This window comes from Choloepus didactylus, chromosome 3 (genome assembly GCF_015220235.1).
Source record: "Choloepus didactylus isolate mChoDid1 chromosome 3, mChoDid1.pri, whole genome shotgun sequence".
NCBI lineage: Eukaryota > Metazoa > Chordata > Mammalia > Pilosa > Megalonychidae > Choloepus > Choloepus didactylus.
In genome coordinates, this window is record NC_051309.1 from 163,176,032 (window position 1) to 163,196,806 (window position 20,775).

The 20,775-nt window shown below is 37.0% G+C and overlaps 1 protein-coding gene across 11 annotated transcripts in view; it reads left to right on the forward strand.

Moving 5' to 3' along the window:
- The window catches only part of DCLK2 (doublecortin like kinase 2), a 190,508-nt gene that overhangs the window by 113,973 nt on the left and 55,760 nt on the right, over window positions 1–20,775 (forward strand). For 6 of the 11 annotated variants that reach the window (XR_005215976.1, XM_037830794.1, XM_037830786.1 and 3 more), the window contains exons 3-6: window positions 7,198–7,300; window positions 15,835–15,936; window positions 16,883–16,933; window positions 20,561–20,655. Coding sequence is in view for 10 of the 11 variants with exons in the window: in XM_037830794.1 (XP_037686722.1) it covers window positions 7,198–7,300; window positions 15,835–15,936; window positions 16,883–16,933; window positions 20,561–20,655 (351 nt within the window). In the remaining variant the exon portion in view is untranslated. The remainder of the gene's footprint in view (window positions 1–7,197; window positions 7,301–15,834; window positions 15,937–16,882; window positions 16,934–20,560; window positions 20,656–20,775) is intronic. The other 5 variants (XM_037830796.1, XM_037830790.1, XM_037830791.1 and 2 more) reach the window with 1 other exon arrangement.

The following is a 20,775-nucleotide window of genomic DNA, read 5'->3' on the forward strand; positions in this document are numbered from 1 at the left end:
TCCAGGGTGACCCCTTCTCACTACCTCCATTCCCAACATAAGCCCTGTTGTCTCTTGCCTGGAGTAGCAATGGCATCAACTATGCTGCCGTCTGTCCTTGCCTCTACAGGCTAGTCTTAGCACAGTGGGATCCTGTTGTACTGGGAGTCCTCTGCTCAGAAGCCTCCGTTGGTTTCCCATCTCACCCAGAGTAAAGTTCTTATTGATGGCTGATGAGGCCCTATACAATCTGCTCTACCTCCCCTTACTTTTCTCATCTCCTCTCCTACAACAACTCTTCCACCTCCCTCACCATGTCACTTGCAGTCTCTTGAGAACATGACAGGCCTGATCTCTCCATAGGACCTTGGCACATTCTATTCCTCTGCCTGGATTACTTTCCCCATAGGTATCCACATGGCTTACTCCCTCACTTCTTTTGATATTTTGTTCAAATAATCACCTTTGCAATAAGGCCTTCTCTGACTACCCTATTTGGTAATGCAGTATCTATCCCCTGCATTCCCTATGCCCCTCCTTGCTTTATCTTTCTCTATGGTACTTACCACCTTATAAAAGTGCATAAATTTACTTATGCATTTTGTTTATTGTCCATCGACCCCCACACTTGCTCCATGAAGGCAAGGATTTTTGTCTCTTTTTTTATCCTTTACCTGATGTATCTGTAGCACTTAGGACAGTGTCTGGCATATAATAAGTGCTCAAGAAAAATTTGTTGAATGAATGGAGATGGGAGTTTAATATTTTGGGAAATGTGTCAGTTGTCAGTGTCCTAAGTACATGTTTATAAAATAAATTTTGTCAAAAGGCATGTTTAGTTATCTCAGTTTTACTATTTATTCACTTGCTATCTACCATTTCTTGATGATAGTCATGACTTATTTGTGGAAAATCTGAGCCTAACTGAAAATTAATTTGGTTAACTATTTAGCCAAATATGTACTCCACGGCTAGAGCAGGAATCAAAGAGAGGCAAACAGTTCATGCAAGCCATGTTTGGAAATCCACCCTTAAATTGGCAAGTGAAATCATTAAAAGTTTAATTAGGAAGAACCAAATAGAACTGCTGGAGAAAAATAAACTACCTTTCTTAAGTTATGTTCCCTAGGCTTATTAAATGCTTTTACTCCACATCATTAACAACTTAATTGTTTACTTTCGAGTTTGTTCTAGTCAAAGGTCAACTAATTTAGTACCAGATGAAACATTTCCTTGTAATAAAATCAATGAAAGATTAATTAACTGGTTTTTATAACAGAGACATTCATATGGATATATTTTAGAATTTTTTTTTTATTAAAGAAGTGTGAGTTTACAGAACAATCCTGCCTAAAATACAGGAGCCCCATACACCATCCTATTAGTAACACTTTGCCTTGTTGGTGTGATGCTTTGTTACCATTGATGAATGCACATTTTTATAATTGTACTATTAACTGTAGTCCATGGTTTAATATGGGGTTGGTTCATTGTATTGTGAAACCATGGATATTTTAAATTTGTATTCTAATATCATATAGTCGCCTAACATCCCCCCTTTTAACCACATTCAAATATGTATTTCAGTGCTGTTAATTGTGTTCACAATACGGTGCTTCCATCACCACTATCCATTACCAAAACATTTCCATTGTTCCAGATAGAAACTCCACATTCGCTATCCCCACCTTGGCCCCTGGTAACATATATTCTATCTTCCAACTCTAGGAATTTTTGCTTATTCCAATTATTTCATATCAGTGAGATCATATAATACCTGTCCTTTCGTGTCTGGCTGATTTCATTCAGCATGATGTCTTCAGGGTTCATCCATGTTGTTGCATGTGTCATAACTTTATTCCTTTTATGGCTGAATAATATTCCACTGTGTGTATATAACACACTTTGTTTCTCCATTCGATGCTTGATCACACCCGGGCTGCTGCTTTCTTTTGGGTATATACCTAGTAGAGGGATGCCAGGTCATGTTGTAATTCTGTATTTAGCTTCCTGAAGAACTGCCAAACTATCTTCCAGAGCAGCTGCACCATTTTACAATCCCACCAGTAATGAATGAGTGTTCCTATTTCCTCTACATCTCCTCCAACACTTGTAATTTTCTGTTTTTTAAATGGTAGCCATTTAGTGGATGTGAAATGGTATCTCATTGTGGTTTTGATTTGGCATTTCTCTGATGGCTAAGAATGTTGAGCACCTTTTCATGTGCTTTTTTGGTCATTTGGGTATCTTCTTTGGAGAAATTTCTGTTTAAGACGTTGGCCCATTTTAATTAAAAAAATTAAGGGTCATTTGTCTTTCTTGTTGTTGGGTTCACTGATTTCTTTATGTTTTCTAAATATTAAACCCTGTTTTAGTTTCCTGGGCTGCTCAAGCAAATACCATGAAATGCATTGTGTTAAACAGTGGGAAATTATTCACTCATGGTTTGAGGCTGGGAAAAAGGTCAATTCAAGGCATTATCACGATAATGCTTTCTTCCCAAAGACCATGGTGTTCTGGGCTGGCTGCTGGTGATTGTTGCTCCTTAGTTTGTCACCTGGCAAGACACATGGCAGGGTCTCCTGGTCTCTTCCTTCTCTTCTCGATTCAGTTTCAGTTTCTTGCTTCCTGTGGCTTTCTCTCCCTCTGTCTGAATTTCATTTCCCTTGTAAAGGACTCCAGTAATAGGATTAAGATCCATCCTGATTATACTGAACTAACCTCACCAAAAGGTCCTACTTACAATCGGTTCACATCCACATAAATGGATTAAATTTAAGAACATGTTTTTCTGGAATATATGGAGCTTCAAACCACCACAAAACCTTATTGGATATGTGTTTCCAAATATTTACTCCCATTGTGTAGGTGGTTGTTGTACTTTCATGATAGAGTCCTTTGAGGCTTAAAAGTTTTTAATTTTGATGAGGTTCCATTTACTTTTTTTTTTTCTTTTGTTGCTTGTACTTTGGGTTAAATTCTGTCAAACGATTGCCTAACACAAGGTCCTGAAGATGCTTCCCCACATTTTACTCTGGGAGTTTTATAGTTCTCTTTTATTGTGTTTCACTTCATTGCGCTTTGCAGATATTACATTTTTTGCAAATTGAAGGTTTGTGGCAACCCTGCATCAAGCATGTCTTTCAGCTTCGTTTTCCCATCGTGTGCTCACTTCATGTCTCTTTGTCACATTTTAGTTAAGGTATATACATTGTGTGTAGACATAACGCTACTGCAGACTTAATAAATTACAATATAGTGTAAACATAACTTTTATATGCATTGGGAAACCAAAAAATTTGGTGACTGACTATGGTGATATTCACTTTGGTGTGGTGGTCTGGAACCAACCCCACAAATCTCCAATATATGCCTGTACTCTTCTATGAAATGTCCAGAATAGTCAAATCTATAGAGACAGAAAGTAGATTAGTTGTTGTCTGTGGCTGGGTGGGAAATGGGGAGATTGGGGGGTGATAGCTAAAAGGTACAGGATTTCTGTTGGAGATAATGAGTGTGTTCGAAAATTGACTATAGTGATGGTTATACAACTCTGTATATACTAAAATTTTTTGAATTGTTTGCTTTAAATGGCTGAATTAGATGATATGTAAATTATATTCCAATAAAGCTGTTACAAAAAAAAAAAATCAGTTGGCCATAAATATAAGGGTTGATTCCTGAACTTTTAATTCTAGTCCATTGGTCTATATGTCTGTCCTTCTACCAGTACCATGATGTTTTGAATACTGTGGCTTTATAATAAGTTTTAAGATTAGGAAGTGTAAGTCTTCCAATTTTGTTCTTTTAAAGATGACTTCGGCTATTTGGGGCCTCTTATCCTTCTGTATAAATTTTATGATTGACTTTTCCATTTCTTCAAAGTAGGTTGTTGGAATTTTGATTGGGATTGTGTTCAATTTGTAAGTCACAAATTGGGTAGAATTGACATCTTAATAGTATTTAATCTTCCAATCCATGAATGCAGAATGTCGTTCCATTTAGGTCTTGTTTGATTTGTTTTAGCAATGTTTTATAGTTTTTTGTGTACAAGTCCTTTACATCCTTGGTTAAGTTTATTCCTAGATTTTTGATTCTTTTAGTTGCTGTTGTAAATGGAATTTTTTTCTTGATATTTTCTTCCAATTGTTCATTTCTAGCATATAGAAATACTACTGATACTTGAGTGTTGATCTTGTATGCTGCCATTTTGAAGAATTCATTTATTACGTCCAGGAGCTTTTCTGTGGATTAGAAAATTTAATTCTCATTTTTTCATGCTAAATGGATTGCAAAAGCAAATAAAATGTATTTTAAATAAATTGGATTAAACTTTAATAGATGTCTATCTTATTTGGCCAAAGGACATAAAACTGTATTCAGTTCAATTTAAAAAACATTTATTGAATGTGTAAAACACCTAATAGTTGGGGTTGTATGATAGCGACATGAATCAATATAAAACGAGGTAAAACATGCTAAGAACCACAAGTAGAGAGATGAGCTAGGGGTTTCCACATGTGGGAAGACAATTGTGGCATTAAGTTTCATGCAGAGATGTGGAGGTGTGGGACCTCTTGTCTGAATTCCTGCATTACTACTTATCACCTGTGTGGCAACAAGTTTCCTTGAGATCTGTTTTCTTATTTGTAAATGAGGAGTGATAATCACATCAACCTCAAAGGGATGCTGTAGGGATTAAATGAGATAATGTAGTTCATAAAGTAGAGAGAGAATTCAGAGGTTAAGGGATGTCTAAAATCAGGAAGTCTCAAACCTGTCAAGTGTTGGTGGTGGTGGCAGTAGAGATCACAGTTGTGGCACATTCACCCCAGGGACATCTTTCCGTGTCTGAGAGCTCTGTTCCACTAGGAGCAACCCCATACCAAGCCATACTTCATTCAACAAACATGTAATCAGTGCCCCTCCCCCAACCGGGACTGTGCTAGGCACCAGGGAATGATGAACCACTGGGAGGTTATTGCAAATGATCATGAAAGGATGGTCTGAAAGGCTGAGGAACAACATGAGAAGAAGCATGTGGCAAGAGCCAGCACTCAAGTAGAAATGACCCAAGTGTCCATCAGTGAAGAACGGATAAGCAAAACATGATGTATCTGTACAATGGAATGTTATTCAGTCATAACTGATGAAGTTCTGATGCAAGCTACAACAGGAATTAATCTTTAAAACACTATGCTTTTAACTGATAAGTGATTCCATTTATATGAATTGTCCAGAATGGGCAACTCCTTAGAGACAAGAAGTAGAGTACTGGTACCTGGGGATGCGGAGAGTCGGGAATGGGAAGGACTGCTAATGGGCATGGAGTTTCTTTTTGGGATGATGAAAATGTTCTCATCCGCATTGGTTGTGGAGTTGGTCACACAACTCTGTAAATAGGCTGAAAAACCTTGAGTTTAACACTTGAAATGGGTGAATGTATGGTATGTGAATTATATCTAATAAAGTTGTTAAAACACAAAAAAGACCAGCACTGTGCATGTTGGGAACCCAAAGTGGCTTTGACATGTCTGAGGACTGAGTGCAGAAGGAATGCGAGAGACAAGGCTGGAGGCGATGCAGAGTCGGCCTTGTGTGCTCTGTAAAGCAGGATTATCTCGTCAACAGAGGAAAGCCACTCCAGGTTTTACATGGTGCCTGTGAGCACCATAACAAGTGGAGCAGTGGAAGACAGAGGCTGGAAAACGTGTTACAGGGCCCTGGCAGGAGTCCAGGCAAGGCAGAGGGAGAGTCTGCACCAAGGAGGAGGAGTAGAAGTACTTGAGAGCCATGGAAGAAGTGAAGGTGAAGATGTGAGGAGTTGGTGAACAAAGGAGAAAAGATGACCACTGGGTTCTAGCATTCGTGAAGGGAGTGGGGGTATCAACTGAGATATGAAAGAGAAGGGAAAGGGGCTGAAGGAAAGATGGAAAAATGTGGCTCTTCACAAAAGCCTTAGGCACTGTGGCCTGAGCTGAGTTGCAGTGAAATATAGAAGCCACATCTTGCATGGTGAGAATTGAAATGAACAAGCAGTATCCATGCCTGTTCTGCTTATTGTCTGCACGGTAAACTTTCTGGCATTATCAGAAAGAAGTCATTTGGGCCATTTAATTACCCTGACCTCTTCTTCCCAAGTCCTTGACATTGTATCTAGTTCACTATCTTCTCTCTAAAGCACTGCTTTTCATGTCTATAGTAAGGTTTACTTTTTTTCCAATAAAAAACTAGATAGTGATCAGATGTCCTAAAGAATTACTGAGATTGAGCAGTCCTTTCAAGTACTAGAACAGTGGTTTTCAAACTTTATTATTATTATTAAGAATGGAGTACTTTCTTTTAGAAAGTACTCTTATTGTGCAGTCTATTGAAAAACATAAATTGGAATTGTTCTAAGTCCAAAGTCCTGAAAAATGGTTTTTTCTTGTCACCACTAAAGTGAATGGATGATTGTGCCCTGTTGGGTGGATCCAGTTTTTGTGCCGGAAACTGATAAAGTGTGAGGGACCCTTTTTGGAGAAAGAATACAAAATTCTGTCTACAAAATTTAGATGCAGGGCCTTGGAAGGGCTCTGAAGATCGAGCCCCATTAGTTTCACGGCAAATCTTCCTCTGGCCTCGACGGTAGTGCTGGTGGCGTTGATGGGGTGAGAGCTAACACACTGAGCATGTACATATATGCCAGGTGGTGTTCCAAGCAGTTTTCATGTATTAACTCATTTAGTCCTCAGAACAACCTAAGGCACTGTTTTACAGTTGAGGAACCGGAGGTACAGAGAGGTTAAGTCACCCCCAAGATCACACAGCTGAGAAGGGGAGTTGCTGGGAGACGGGGGAAAGGTAGAAGAGGAAAGAATGTCACACTGAGAGCAGAGGCCTCCAGCGAGCCCCAGCGCTGTCACCCGCTATTGGGGGAACCCTGGACACAAATCCTTTAACCTTGAGTTTGTGTCCTTTACTTCACCTGGAAAACAGCAATATCGTTGCCTGCCACGAATCCTTCACTCTGTTGTTCTGAGGTCACAAGAAAGTGTTTGAAAATGCTTTGTAAAGTGCTCGGAAACGTTGTATAACATTAAAGCTTTTCACTCCAGTGAAAACAGTATTATAAGTAGGCTTGAAAATATATGTCATTTTCCTGACCATTTTTATTTCACTTCTGATGTTTCTAATTTATTCCTTGGATGTGATGGTATTTATTATTTATTTTTCCAGGTTACTTGTCTGCAAGACTTTTTCGGGGATGACGATGTTTTTATTGCATGTGGACCTGAAAAATTCCGTTATGCCCAAGATGACTTTGTCCTGGACCACAGTGGTAAGGCGATTCATTGACCGTCTTTGTAAACTCCACAATGGAAGCTTGGGATTTAGTCACTTGGTGCACATTAAGTGATCTGGTATATTGAAAACAGATGGCACGAGCAGTGTTCTTTCTGAACTAATGAAAATAGAGGCATTTTAAAATGAAAGCATTTTCCTAGTTATGATAAAAAAAAAAAACAAGAAATCTAAGTTAAGTTTTCATCTTTCCAGCTTGCTTCCATTTCTCCATATTGCATTGTTTTGCCTCTGAAGTAGATTTCCTGCCCTCTTCCAGAGTGGTGGTTGGCTGTGCCACTTTGAATGTGTTGATAGTGTTGAACCTGAAACAGTTAGTTGTCCATTGTCCATGTCCATGTGTATGTGTGTGCATAAAGAGATTCATAAAAATATAATTAAAATTATCTCAGGATGTTATATATTCCCATGTTTTCATCTCCAACTTTCCTTCTGGTGACATATATGACTCTAAACTTCCCCCCTTTCTACCACATTCACACATGATTTAGCACTGTTAATTATTCTCACATTATGCTGTCTTCACCTCTATCCATTTCCAAATGTTTAAGTTCAACCTGGCTAAACTTTCTGCATGTGTTAAGCAACAGCTCCCCATTCTTTAGCCTCATTCTATATCCTGGCAACCTATAGTCTATATTTTATGTCTGTGAGTTTACGTATTTTAATTAGCTCATATCAGTAGGATCATACAGCATTTGTCCTTTTGTGCCTGACTTATTTCACTTTACAGAATCTCCTCAAGGTTCATCCATGTTGTCTTGAACTTCAGGACTTCATTCCTTTTTACTGCTGAATAATATTCCACCATATGTATATACCACATTTTGTTTATCCATTCATCAGTTGATAGACACTTGGGTTGTTTCCATCTTTTGGCTGCTGTGAACATCAGTGTGCAGATGTCTGTTCACATCCCTGCTTTCAGATCTTCTGGGTATATCCTGAGTAACAGGATTGCTGGGTTGTAAGGCAGCTCTAGACTTAGCTTCCTGATGAACTGCCATACCATCCTCCACAGTAGCTGTTCCATTTTACATTCCCACCAGCAGTGAGTAAGTGTTCCTTTTTATCTACATCCTCTTCAACACTTGTGGTTTCCTGTTTGTTTGATAGTAGATGTGAGATGATATCTCAATGTGGCTTGGATTTACATTTCCCTAATAGCTAGTGAAGCTGAGTGTCTTCTGTGCTTTTAGCCATCTGTATTTCCTCTTTGTAAAAATGTCTGTTTGTGTCGTTTGCCTATTTTTAAATTGGATTGTCTTTTTACTGTTGAGTTGTAGGATTTCTTTATATATTCTGGATATGAAACCCTTATCAGATATGTGGTTTCCAAATATTTTCTCTCATTGAATCAGTTGCCTTTTTACCCTTTTGACAAAGTCCTTTGAAGCACGGAAGTATTCGATTTTGAGGAGTTCCCATTTATCTATTTTTTTTCTTTTATTGCTTCTGCTTTGGGTGTAGAGTCTACGAAACTACCACCCAATACTAGATCTTGGAGATGTTTCCCTGTATTTTCTTCCAATATTTTTATGGTATTGGTTCTTTTTTTTAATTCAATTTTATTGAGATACATCCACAAACCATACGATCATCCATGGTATACTATCAATCGTTCAATGTAACATTATATAGTTGTGGAGTCATCACCACAATCAATGGTATTAGTTCTTATAATTTAGGTCTTTGATCCATTTTGTGTCAATTTTTATGTAGGGTGTGAGATATTGTTTCTCTGTCATTCTTTTGGTTATGGATATTCAGTTCTCCCAATATCATTTATTGAAGAGACTGTTCTGTCTCAGTTGAGTGGGATTGGGAGCTTTGTCAAAAATCAATTGATGACAAGACTGATATCTTGCATATACAAAGAAATCCTACAACTCAATGACAATAGTACAGACAGCCCAATTATAAAATGGGCAAAAGATATGAAAAGACAGTTCTCTGAAGAGGAAATACAAATGGCCAAGAAACACATGAAAAAATGTTCAGCTTCACTAGCTATTAGAGAGATGCAAATTAAGACCACAATGAGATACCATCTAACATCGATTAGAATGGCTGCCATTAAACAAACAGGAAACTACAAATGCTGGAGGGGATGTGGAGAAATTGGAACTCTTATTCATTGTTGGTGGGACTGTATAATGGTTCAGCCACTCTGGAAGTCAGTCTGGCAGTTCCTTAGAAAACTAGATATAGAGCTACCATTCGATCCAGCGATTGCACTTCTCGGTATATACCCGGAAGATCGGAAAGCAGTGACACGAACAGATATCTGCGCGCCAATGTTCATAGCAGCATTATTCACAATTGCCAAGAGATGGAAACAACCCAAATGTCCTTCAACAGATGAGTGGATAAATAAAATGTGGTATATACACACGATGGAATACTACGCGGCAGTAAGAAGGAACGATCTGGTGAAACATATGACAACATGGATGAACCTTGAAGACATAATGCTGAGCGAAATAAGCCAGGCACAAAAAGAGAAATATTATATGCTACCACTAATGTGAACTTTGAAAAATGTAAAACAAATGGTTTATAATGTAGAATGTAGGGGAACTAGCAGTAGAGAGCAATTAAGGAAGGGGGAACAATAATCCAAGAAGAACAGATAAGCTATTTAACGTTCTGGGGATGCCCAGAAATGACTACGGTCTGTTAATTTCTGATGGATGTAGTAGGAACAAGTTCACTGAAATGTTGCTATATTATGTAACTTTCTTGGGGTAAAGTAGGAACATGTTGGAAGTTAAGCAGTTATCTTAGGTTAGTTGTCTTTTTCTTACTCCCTTGTTATGGTCTCTTTGAAATGTTCTTTTATTGTATGTTTGTTTTCTTTTTAACTTTTTTTTTCATACAGTTGATTTAAAAAAGAAGAGAAAGTTAAAAAAAAAAAAAAAAAGAAAAATGACAAACAAGGAAAAAAAAAAAAGATGTAGTGCCCCCTTGAGGAGCCTGTGGAGAATGCAGGGGTATTCGCCTACCCCACCTCCATGGTTGCTAACATGACCACAGACATAGGGGACTGGAGGTTTGATGGGTTGAGCCCTCTACCATAAGTTTTACCCTTGGGAAGACGGTTGCTGCAAAGGAGAGGCTAGGCCTCCCTGTATTTGTGCCTAAGAGTCTCCTCCTGAATGCCTCTTTGTTGCTCAGATGTGGCCCTGTCTCTCTGGCTAAGCCAACTTGAAAGGTGAAATCACTGCCCTCCCCCCTACGTGGGATCAGACACCCAGGGAAGTGAATCTCCCTGGCAACGTGGAATATGACTCCCGGGGAGGAATGTAGACCCGGCATCGTGGGATGGAGAACATCTTCTTGACCAAAAGGGGGATGTGAAAGGAAATGAAATAAGCTTCAGTGGCAGAGAGATTCCAAAATGAGAGATCACTCTGGTGGGCACTCTTACGCACACTTTAGACAACCTTTTTTAGGTTCTAAAGAATTGGGGTAGCTGGTGGTGGATACCTGAAACTATTAAACTACAACCCAGAACCCATGAATCTCGAAGACAGTTGTATAAAAATGTAGCTTATGAGGGGTGACAGTGGGATTGGGAATGCCATAAGGACCAAACTCCACTTTGTCTAGTTTATGGATGGATGTGTAGAAAAGTAGGGGAAGCAAACAAACAGATAAAGGTACCCAGTGTTCTTTTTTACTTCAATTGCTCTTTTTCACTCTAATTATTATTCTTGTTATTTTTGTGTGTGTGCTAATGAAGGTGTCAGGGATTGATTTAGGTGATGAATGTACAACTATGTAATGGTACTGTAAACAATCGAAAGTACAATTTGTTTTCTATGACTGCGTGGTATGTGAATATATCTCAATAAAATGATGATAAAAAAAAAAAATAGAGGATCCCAATTATAAGCTGACATAAAATAAGATGTACTTTACACTATATGATATTGTGAACAATTGATTGTACACTTTGGATGATTGTACGGTATGTGAATGTATCTCAATAAAATTACATTAAAAATTAAAAAAAAAAAAAAAAAAAAAATAAAGAGTATATATATATTAAAAAAAAATCAATTGACCTTAGATCTGAGGATCTATTTCTGAACTCTGAATATTTGATTCCATTGATCAATATGTTTGTCTTTATACCAGCACTATGCTGTTTTGACCACTGTAGCTTTGTAATATGCTTTAAAAGTCAGGACGCATAGTACTTCCCACTTCATTCTTCTTTTTCAAGATTTTTTTTTAGCTATTTGAGGTCCTTTACCCTTACAAATAAAACTGATAATTAGCTTTTCGTGTCTGCAAAACAGTCTGTTGGAATTTTGATTGGGATTGCATTGAATCTGTAGATCAATTTGGGTAGAATTGACATCTTAACAACATTTAGCCTTCCAATCCATGAAGACAGAATATCTTGCCACTTATTCACGTTGTCTTTGATTTCTTTTAGCAAGGTTTTGTAGTTTTCTTGTAGCAATGTTTATAGTTTTCTGTGTACAAGTCTTTTACATCCTTGGTTAAGTTTATTCCTAGATATTTGATTCTTTTAGTTGCTTTTGTAAATGGAATTTTTTTCTTGATTACCTTCTCCAATAGCTCATTACTAGTGTATGGAAACACCGTGATTTGTGCACATTGATCTTGTATCCTGCCCCTTTGTTAAATTTGTTTATTAGTTCAAGTAGCTTTGTAGTGTTTTTTTTTTTTTCAGGATTTTCTAAATGTAGGATCATGTCATCTGCAAATAGTGACAGTTTTACTTCTTCCTTTTCAATTTGGGTGCCTTTTATGTCTTTTTCTTGTCTAATTGCTCTAGTTGGAACTTCTAGCACAATGTTAAATAGCATTGTTAAATAGTGGTGATGGTGGGCATCCTTGTCTTGTTCCCAATCTTAAAGGGAAATTTTTCAGTCTCTCATCATTGAGTATGATGTTAGCTATGGGTTTTTCATATATGCTCTTTATTTTGTTGAGGAAGTTCCCTTCTATTCCTACTTTTTGAAGTGTTTTTATCATGAAAGGATGCTAAATTTTGTCAGATGCCTTTTCTGCATCAATTGATATTGTGGTTTTTCCTTTTTGATTGGTTAATGTGCTATATTACATTAATTGATTTTCTTTCCTGTGTTGTCAGGTCTTTTTACCTTATTGTTTTATCTGCAACTTAAAAAAATAACAATATGCTTTGTTTGTATTTTCAGAAAAAAATAAAGCTATTATACATGGGAGGCATAAGAAAATCCCCTTTTCTTTTTTAGCCAATATGTAGAGTTTTCTGTTATTTAGCAATAACCTCGATGATCTCAAATGTTATTGATTCTGGGAATATTGCTTAACCCTGTTGTCATTAATTAATTTAAAGCTGTTACAGTAATAAGGATTATTTTAGCTGATAGTAAAGTTAACTTCATCTTTAAATGGGGTAAAATCATTCAGACATAACATTTCATAGAGGAGAGGGATCTTAGAGATATAGCTCCACTTTTTAATTTTATAAAAGAAGATACTTTGCTTCTCAAAAATTAAATTGACAGAAGACTTCTAGTTGTTGTGGTTCTGATAGTTCAGAATTAGAGAAATATGTTATCAGATAAGTACAGTGATCCTTAGAAGTTTTAAAATTCAAGATGACACATTCTGTGGTACCATACTTCCTTGTATAAGTCTTTCTTGTTACACTGTGTCATTTACCCATGTGCTTGGGGCTCAATTATCTTTTCTTTTTGCTTTTTTGTTTTTTTGTTTTCTTTTTTCTCTCTGTTGTCACATTTCTTTGAGGGTTTTTGCACTGTATTATATTTTACTGGACAGGTCCTGCTTTAGGCTACTAATATGGTTGGGAAAGTCCATGAAAGATTGCAGATAATGCCTTATTGTATTTTCTGTGCTACTGCTCTCCTCCACTTCTGTAGATGATTGAGGTTGATTAATATATCCATTTACATGTCATCTGTATTATAAATATTTCATAATTTTAGCTTCATAATATTCCTTTGATGTCAATATTGGTAATTTTGAAAGTTGAGACATTGAAATATTGAAATTAATGATATATTTTTATGTTATTAAGCCAATTGGTTAATAATTACAATAGCCAAAAAACATTTATGGCACTTACTATGCATATACTCTGTGCTTTATATGTGTATTGTAAATTTATCTGAGTAGTTGGATCATTTGTAGCTGCTTTTTTTTTTTTTTTTTGTAGCTTTGTTGTCTTTCAATGGCCTCCAATAGCTAGAAGGAGGTGAGAGCAGATTTTTTCCCTCAATTTTAAGTTACTTAATCTTTGGCAAAGTGGAAATAACAATAGTGGCTGTTTCTTAAAGTTGTTGTGAGGATTAAATAAACTAACATATGTAATATACTTAGAAGGGGGCCTGGCTGTTAGTAATACACGAGTCACCTGCTGCTGCTGCTGCTATTAATGTTGTCATTATATCACCACCACCAGGTGGTAAAGCTTACAGTGAAACCAAGTCCATCCTCTAATTCTGCTGCAGATACATTTATTAGCAAGCAAAGATTTTTTAAAAAATTCAGTGATTTGATTTGTGCAATAATCTTGATGAAGTCCCATGTTCTAGTTTGCTAATGCTGCCAGAATGCAAAACAGCAGAGGTGGATTGGCTTTTATAAAAGGGGATTTATTTGGTTACACAGTTCCAGTCTTAAGGCCATAGAGTGTCCAAATGTCATCAGCAATCGGGTAGCTTCACTGGAAGAAGGCCAATGGTGTCCGGAAAACCTCCGTTAGCTGGGAAGGCACATGGCTGGCATCTGCTCCAAGTTCTGGTTTCAAAATGGCTTTCTCCCAGGATGTTCCTCTCTAGGCTGCATTTCCTCAGAAATATCACTCTTAGTTGCACTTGGGATATTTGTCCTCTCTTAGCTTCTCTGGAGCAAGAGTCTGCTTTCAACAGCCGTCTTCGAACTGTCTCTCACCTGCAGCTCCTGTGCTTTCTTCAAAGCGTCTCTCTTGGCTGTAGCTCCTCTTCAAAACATCACTCACAGCTGCACTGAGTTCCCTCTGCCTGTCAGCTCATTTATATGGCTCCACTGATCAAGGCCCACCCTAAATGGGTGGGGCCACACCTCCATGGAAATATCCAATCAGAGTCATCACCCACAGCTGGGTGGGGCACATCTTCAAAGAAACACTCAAGGAAATCTAATCAAAACTGATAATGTCTGCCCACACAAGATTATATCAAAGATAATGGCATTTGGAGGACACAGTATATTCAAACTGGCACATCCCAACCCTGCCCTTTTAGGCTTTTGACAAAATCTTGCATTAAAGAGCCATTCAAAGCTAATATATATAGTCATAGAATTCTGTGAAGTCAATAGAATTCAGCTAACCTAATTGTGTCCAGAAACAAAATCCTCCATTAAGAGCTGGGTGCAGGACTGGCTCAGATTCCTAAACGTAGGGCGCAGTTCTGAAGTTGTAGCTTGTTGGCTCTCTAGATGCACATATTCTGCTCATGAAAGAGTGACAGTGCCTCTAAGAGGTTTCTAACCAATCCACACACCATTCCTTCTAACAAGGTAACACTGTACTTTCTAACGTTCATAATGCTAATTAACTAAGCAGAAGTTGCAACTGCAACCTCTGTGTGAGGTTTTGATTAGTCTTTCAAATGCTAACTAACCTCCCCTGGAATGTATATTCTTGATTAGTGTACTTAACATGTTAATTTACTGCCTCTGGGGTATAGAGTAAAGCTAACCTACATTTTAATTTCCTTGCATAAATTGGAGTATCTTAGAGTGAATTACATTCAATATGTTATCTAATTTAAACCTTTTCATAAACCTGTGAAGCAGATTCTATTCTTATCCTAATTTCATAGAAGGAGGAAAAAAACCCACAAAAAACAAACTGAGGCTTAGAACCTAACTGGGTCTCCCAATTGGCAAATGTCGAATCCATGATTCTTCCAAAATTTGCATGACTTCAACACTTATGTTCTTGATCGAATTGGAAGTGGTCATTTTAGCTCTAGTTGGTGCTGGTACTCTTAACGCTATTTTATTTGGTGATTTATGGAAAGACCAAAGTTACTGTTTATAGCCAGTTTCCTCAGTTTTTGATGCGCCATGCTTTGGGAAGTTGAATACCAAGACAGGAAGGGGCTCATAAATTAGAGTCCCATGTTGTTTCAAAATAAGATGATCCAGGAGCTGCAGAGAATAATAAAAGTGTAATCCTTACCTATGAGTGCTACTGATTAAAAAAAATTGGGCATATTTAGATAAAATGTGTGTATGGATCTTGTCATTAAGAACTCTCTCTTGAACAATGAGGTGACGTCGCAAGGTGTGCAGCCTAACTAAATGCACCCTCTGGTGTGTACTTTGGGGACTCTTGCTTTGTGTATTAAAGTTTTTTTTAACAATAGAGACATTACAAGTAATGTGTCCAGGCCATAAACTACTATCACGTGTGATCTGCTTTGGGCTGGTAGTAACACCAGATTTATTTAATGCATTTTCGTTCTGTTCTAGAATGCCGTGTCTTGAAGTCCTCTTATTCTCGATCCTCAGCTGTTAAGTGTTCTGGATCCAAAAGCCCTGGGCCATCTCGTCGCAGCAAATCACCAGCTTCAGGTAGTTAATGATAAAGGAATGCGTGGTCACAAAAGAAGCAGATCATACTCATCCAGACTTCTCTTTAATTATTATGAACCAGTTGTCTTTGCCAGGCTCTTGTGCAGCCAGATTACAGAACAACATAAAGAGGCCATGCTTTTTTAAACCAGAAAGTTGAGCCTGTTTCCCAAAGTTACAAGTCTCTTGAGAGAGTTATTTGATTTTCTTCTGACATATTTGGTGGAGAACAGTGTTATTATCTAGATTCTTCTAGTATTTACATGAAAGAGTTTTAATTTTGATCAGTGTGTCCGGCATTTTAAATTTCTTGCTATTATGTAATTGTAAATATTTATTTTTTTAACATTAGCTATTATTGATTAAAACAAACACACACACACACACACACACCTCACTGAAATATACTAACTTGATAAATTTGCACTGGCTTTTCCTTCATCAAACAATGTCATAGTAGCAGTGATTGTTGTTAGAAAATACTACCTTACCTATTTAAGAGTCACATTTACCTGTAATTCGATTTCATTCAGGCCCTAAACCTACAGATTTGTCATAATTTTGACTTTTTTTTTTTTTTAAACTAACAGCATCCATAAGGACTTTGATATTTTGTTCTGTGGGGTTTGCTTGTAGTAATTAAGAATAATTTTGCTGCTATTTTCCATTAAGGAAAGGATTATGAAAAACCGTCCTTTTACATGTTGGAAGTCTAAAACATGTGATAATAGTATCAGTAAAGATTCTGTCAAGCATCAAACTTTATAAAAGCCTGAGTCTTTTGGACATTCCACTTACCACTGCTTCCCCTGCAGCCCTTACCCCACTTTCTCTAGGGCCGGCTTCTAGAGAAAGTTTTACCCTTCTCATGTATACACATTTAGACCTGCTGAATAATCACTCTCTTTACTGTCTCCCCCTCCTTTGTATATACTGAATGTTACAGTAAAAAGGGGTGCCCACTACTCCAGTGCCTATTCTACAGCCAAATCCCCAGGTGAGCCATGCTCGTTATGGCTTTCTCGCTCTGCTGGGTTTTTGTTTTTGTCTTTTGCTGCTTTTCTGTTTTCCTTTTGCTCCATTTCCATGAACATATCTGGCTTGTTGTAGTGTACTGTGCGGTGTGAAATGCTTCAAAATGCCTAGGGCACTCCGGCCTCTGTTTCACGTTAGAGCACCAGCTGTCATCAGAAGATAAAGCAATTGTACGTTTCTACCCTCACCCCCACATCCTCCCAGGTTAAGTGTGTAAATACATTAAAATCTTAGAATTCAAAGTATTTTATATTTGCATATTCCAAATTAGGATTATGAGGTGTTTCTTGCATTGCAATCTTTCTAGTTCTCAAAACAGTTATTTTCATTAAGTTACAGGTTCAGGACTCTCTCTCTAAAAATATAGGCTATATGAGTATTTTTAACCGAAAACATCTCTTTACTGTTAAGCCAATATCAATTATATTATGTTCTCTGTAAAGCATCTCAAACATGGAGAAACCTTTTATAATATGTAATTTGCATAAGTACAATGAATTGGGCTTACCATGTGGTGATGTAGATAGTTGTCAGGTTCCTAGCTTCTTAGATGATAGGTTTACAGATGCTTATTGCGTCAGTAAAATAACAAAATAAAAGTGGGCCATATGTGGACCAGAGTGGAGAGTGGTTCAAGAATCAGGTATTAGGATTAACCCAATTTTGTGCACCTGAGGCCCAAAGAGGAAAATTAACATACTGAATAATAAACATGTTTCACTGCACTTTCTTCTTGCAGACCAGCTGTCTCAAAATATAGCTAATAAATATATAAATATTTCTTTTTAAATTGAATTTAGAATGTTTAGAAACTGATTAAGGAAAATCTTAGCATTCCCCACATTTCAGCTGAGTTCATAATCTGGATTTGGATTAATAAAGTATTCCTCGAATGTGTGAGAAGTTGTGAGGTTTAAAAATCACATTCGGACAGTGGTCATCTTTGTTAGAGATGAACTCAAAGGCATGCTCAGCACTTAACTGCAGTTATGGAAAAGTGGAGGTCTGAGTCAGTTGCTGGGACATCAGGGTGATTCTGAAGAAATTTACAGGTTTTATTTACATAGCATTCTCTTCCCACTCCCCACTGCCTGGAAGAGGGGAGAGTCTGTATCATTAAAAACCATAGTACCCCAAAGTATAACTTACTTTTAGAAACTGCTTTGGCTGGGGTATACATGTTACCATCAAGAAATCTCCATGGGACTAATTGGAATTTCAAACAGAGAGAATAATTTTGTAAAACATGATATAGTATTGTACTTTTTCAGTCTGAGGACAAAAGTGCTACTTTGGTGAAGTCTTCTGGTTGACTAAATCCCCCAACAAAACTCTAGTTTTTCAAGACAGCTAAACAGTATGTAATAAACACATAAAATTAAGCTGAACAACATAAATGGATACTTACCATAATTTGAGTCTAAAAAATCCTTGGTTTAGCTTTCTAGCTTGTGAATATCCTTCATGGTTTAGCAAAAGTATTCAGAGAAAAAGTATTCAGATGCAAACAAATGCTCTTCTCCCTCCTGCATTCATTTCTTACCTTATAGTTGAGGGTGGGGATAAAAGGCACTGGTATAAGAAAGAGAGGATTCTGTGCTGCAGCTGGCCAGGTCCAGCTACCCTCCCAAAGATGCTGAAGAAAAGTGCAAGTAAATGAAATTAAGGATTCCTCATTAGAGAACATGTTTTAGAACCTTCCAAAATCTATTGAAAACTTAGAAGGCTACTTGTGACTTCCTATCTCTTTAGGATGAAGGTTGTTTTGAGGAAAATATGAACATGTAGTTATTGAAACCTGTTAAATTTCTGGCTGGCAGTTTTGTTAAGAAGCTATGTTTAGGTAGGGGAAGTATTTTTAGGGAGACAAGTCTGCTATAGAGATTGTCACCTGCAGGAACTAATTTTTCTCCATTTCCTTTTCTAGCACTGTTCAAGGAAGAGTTTGATAACAGTGTTGTGTCTGAATATCAGTGAAAGCTAGCAGTAACTATTGAATAGGGACTGGTGATCTGTACAGGTTGCTGTGTGGGATGGAAAAAAAAGAGTGTACTTCATTCCCAGCTCACAGCAAGTTTACTAGTTCATTGCCCAAAATAATCTCCATTTTATGTGAATTCCTACCACCAGTTCCTTTTAAAGAGAATTTTTAAAAGAAATAACACTAATTTAAATTTAACTAAAACGAGAAATAATCAGGGCTATTGAACACTCTTAAAAATTACTAATTAATTGTATAATTAGTTGCGCTCTAAATACCTACATATATTTATTAAGAAAATCTAGATAACTGAAAATTTTGAATAAGAAAGTGGTTTTTACTAGAAAAATTAAAGTTTTGTCATTTAAAAATAACTGGAAAATTTAAAATAAAAACTTAATTTAAAATGGGCAACATAAGAAACAAACATGACTTTTTAAACCCACATATCTCCCTGTTTACAGAGGATTCAGCTAATCATAAATACTCATTAATCCAGAACTTCTGTCTTTGCTCAAGGACTGGTTGCTCCCTTTTGAGTCTCCTGTTGAATATTCTTTCTCTGTGTTTGGAGTTTTATACTTCTTAGTGTTTTTAAAATAATTGTTGTCTACTCTCTCGTGTTAAAAAAGGCAAATGGACTTAGCTTTTCTTTCCAGCCATAAAGATGAATAGCGGTTTTCATCTACTTTGGGCAAAAGCATTGAAGATTAATAATAAAAGTGGTCACAAATACTTTTTAGAGGAGAAAAGAAATCACATCACTACTAAATGTTAACTATTGGCTTTGTGAAATTACAGCAGAAATGGATCCAGGTGATAAAATTAGGAATAAGCATGAATCATATTGAAATGTTTGACCAGCCTTCTGAAGTATAGAATCTGCAAATTCTTCCCCAAATACTCTTTCTAGTATCTAAATTGGATTTACAACCTCAGAAGTGTGCAGAGATTTGGAAGGGGTGTGTAGAAGACTGCTAAACTTTGCTAAATATTGGGAAAATTAAGCAGTGAAGAAAAATGGAAGGTATTAGAAATAACTAATCTAGATAAAAGAAAGTTGAACAGTGTCTTTTATGGCCTTCAAACAAAAAAGTAGGTGTTAAGAAGATAATGACTAGTAATTTTCCTTTCCATTAGTAATATACCTGAAAAGTGTGTGTGGGTTGTAGTGGAATTGACTTCGGAGAGTAATGAGAACTTGGTTATTCAGGTTAGTATACACCATGTTAGTGGATATTGGATGTTATGGAGCAGCCTTCTTAGTAAACCATTAAAAATACAACAGCCATTTATTTCTCTACCCTTGGTGGCAGGCAGGGTTTTTGTTTACCTCTCTAATTTCATAATGTTTTATATATTTGTTTATATTGCTGTTGGAAAACTATTATTGAAAATAATTCTAGTTTCACTCATTTGTCTGATTTTTTTTATGTCTGTAGTGCAATAAAATACATTATTTTGCTTTGTGCTCATTTGCCGTCTGCTTTGAGCTTTAAATGAACTGAAGCTCCACTGAAGCTATATTGTGCATGTACATGGAGATTTTATGCAGTCTGGTTGTTTGGAGTTTAATGACCTCTGTCCCCTTTGTTGTCTCATGGTCAGTCAATGGAACCCCCAGCAGCCAGCTCTCCACTCCTAAATCTACAAAATCCTCCAGCTCCTCTCCAACTAGTCCAGGAAGTTTCAGAGGATTAAAGGTATGAAGTAGGATACCTGGCATGTTTGTGTAATTTTGTTATTTTGAATACATGGTTTAGTAGTTTAATTTGTTCAAGGGGCTTGGGTGTAGTAACAATTTAAAAAAAGAAGAGTTCAGG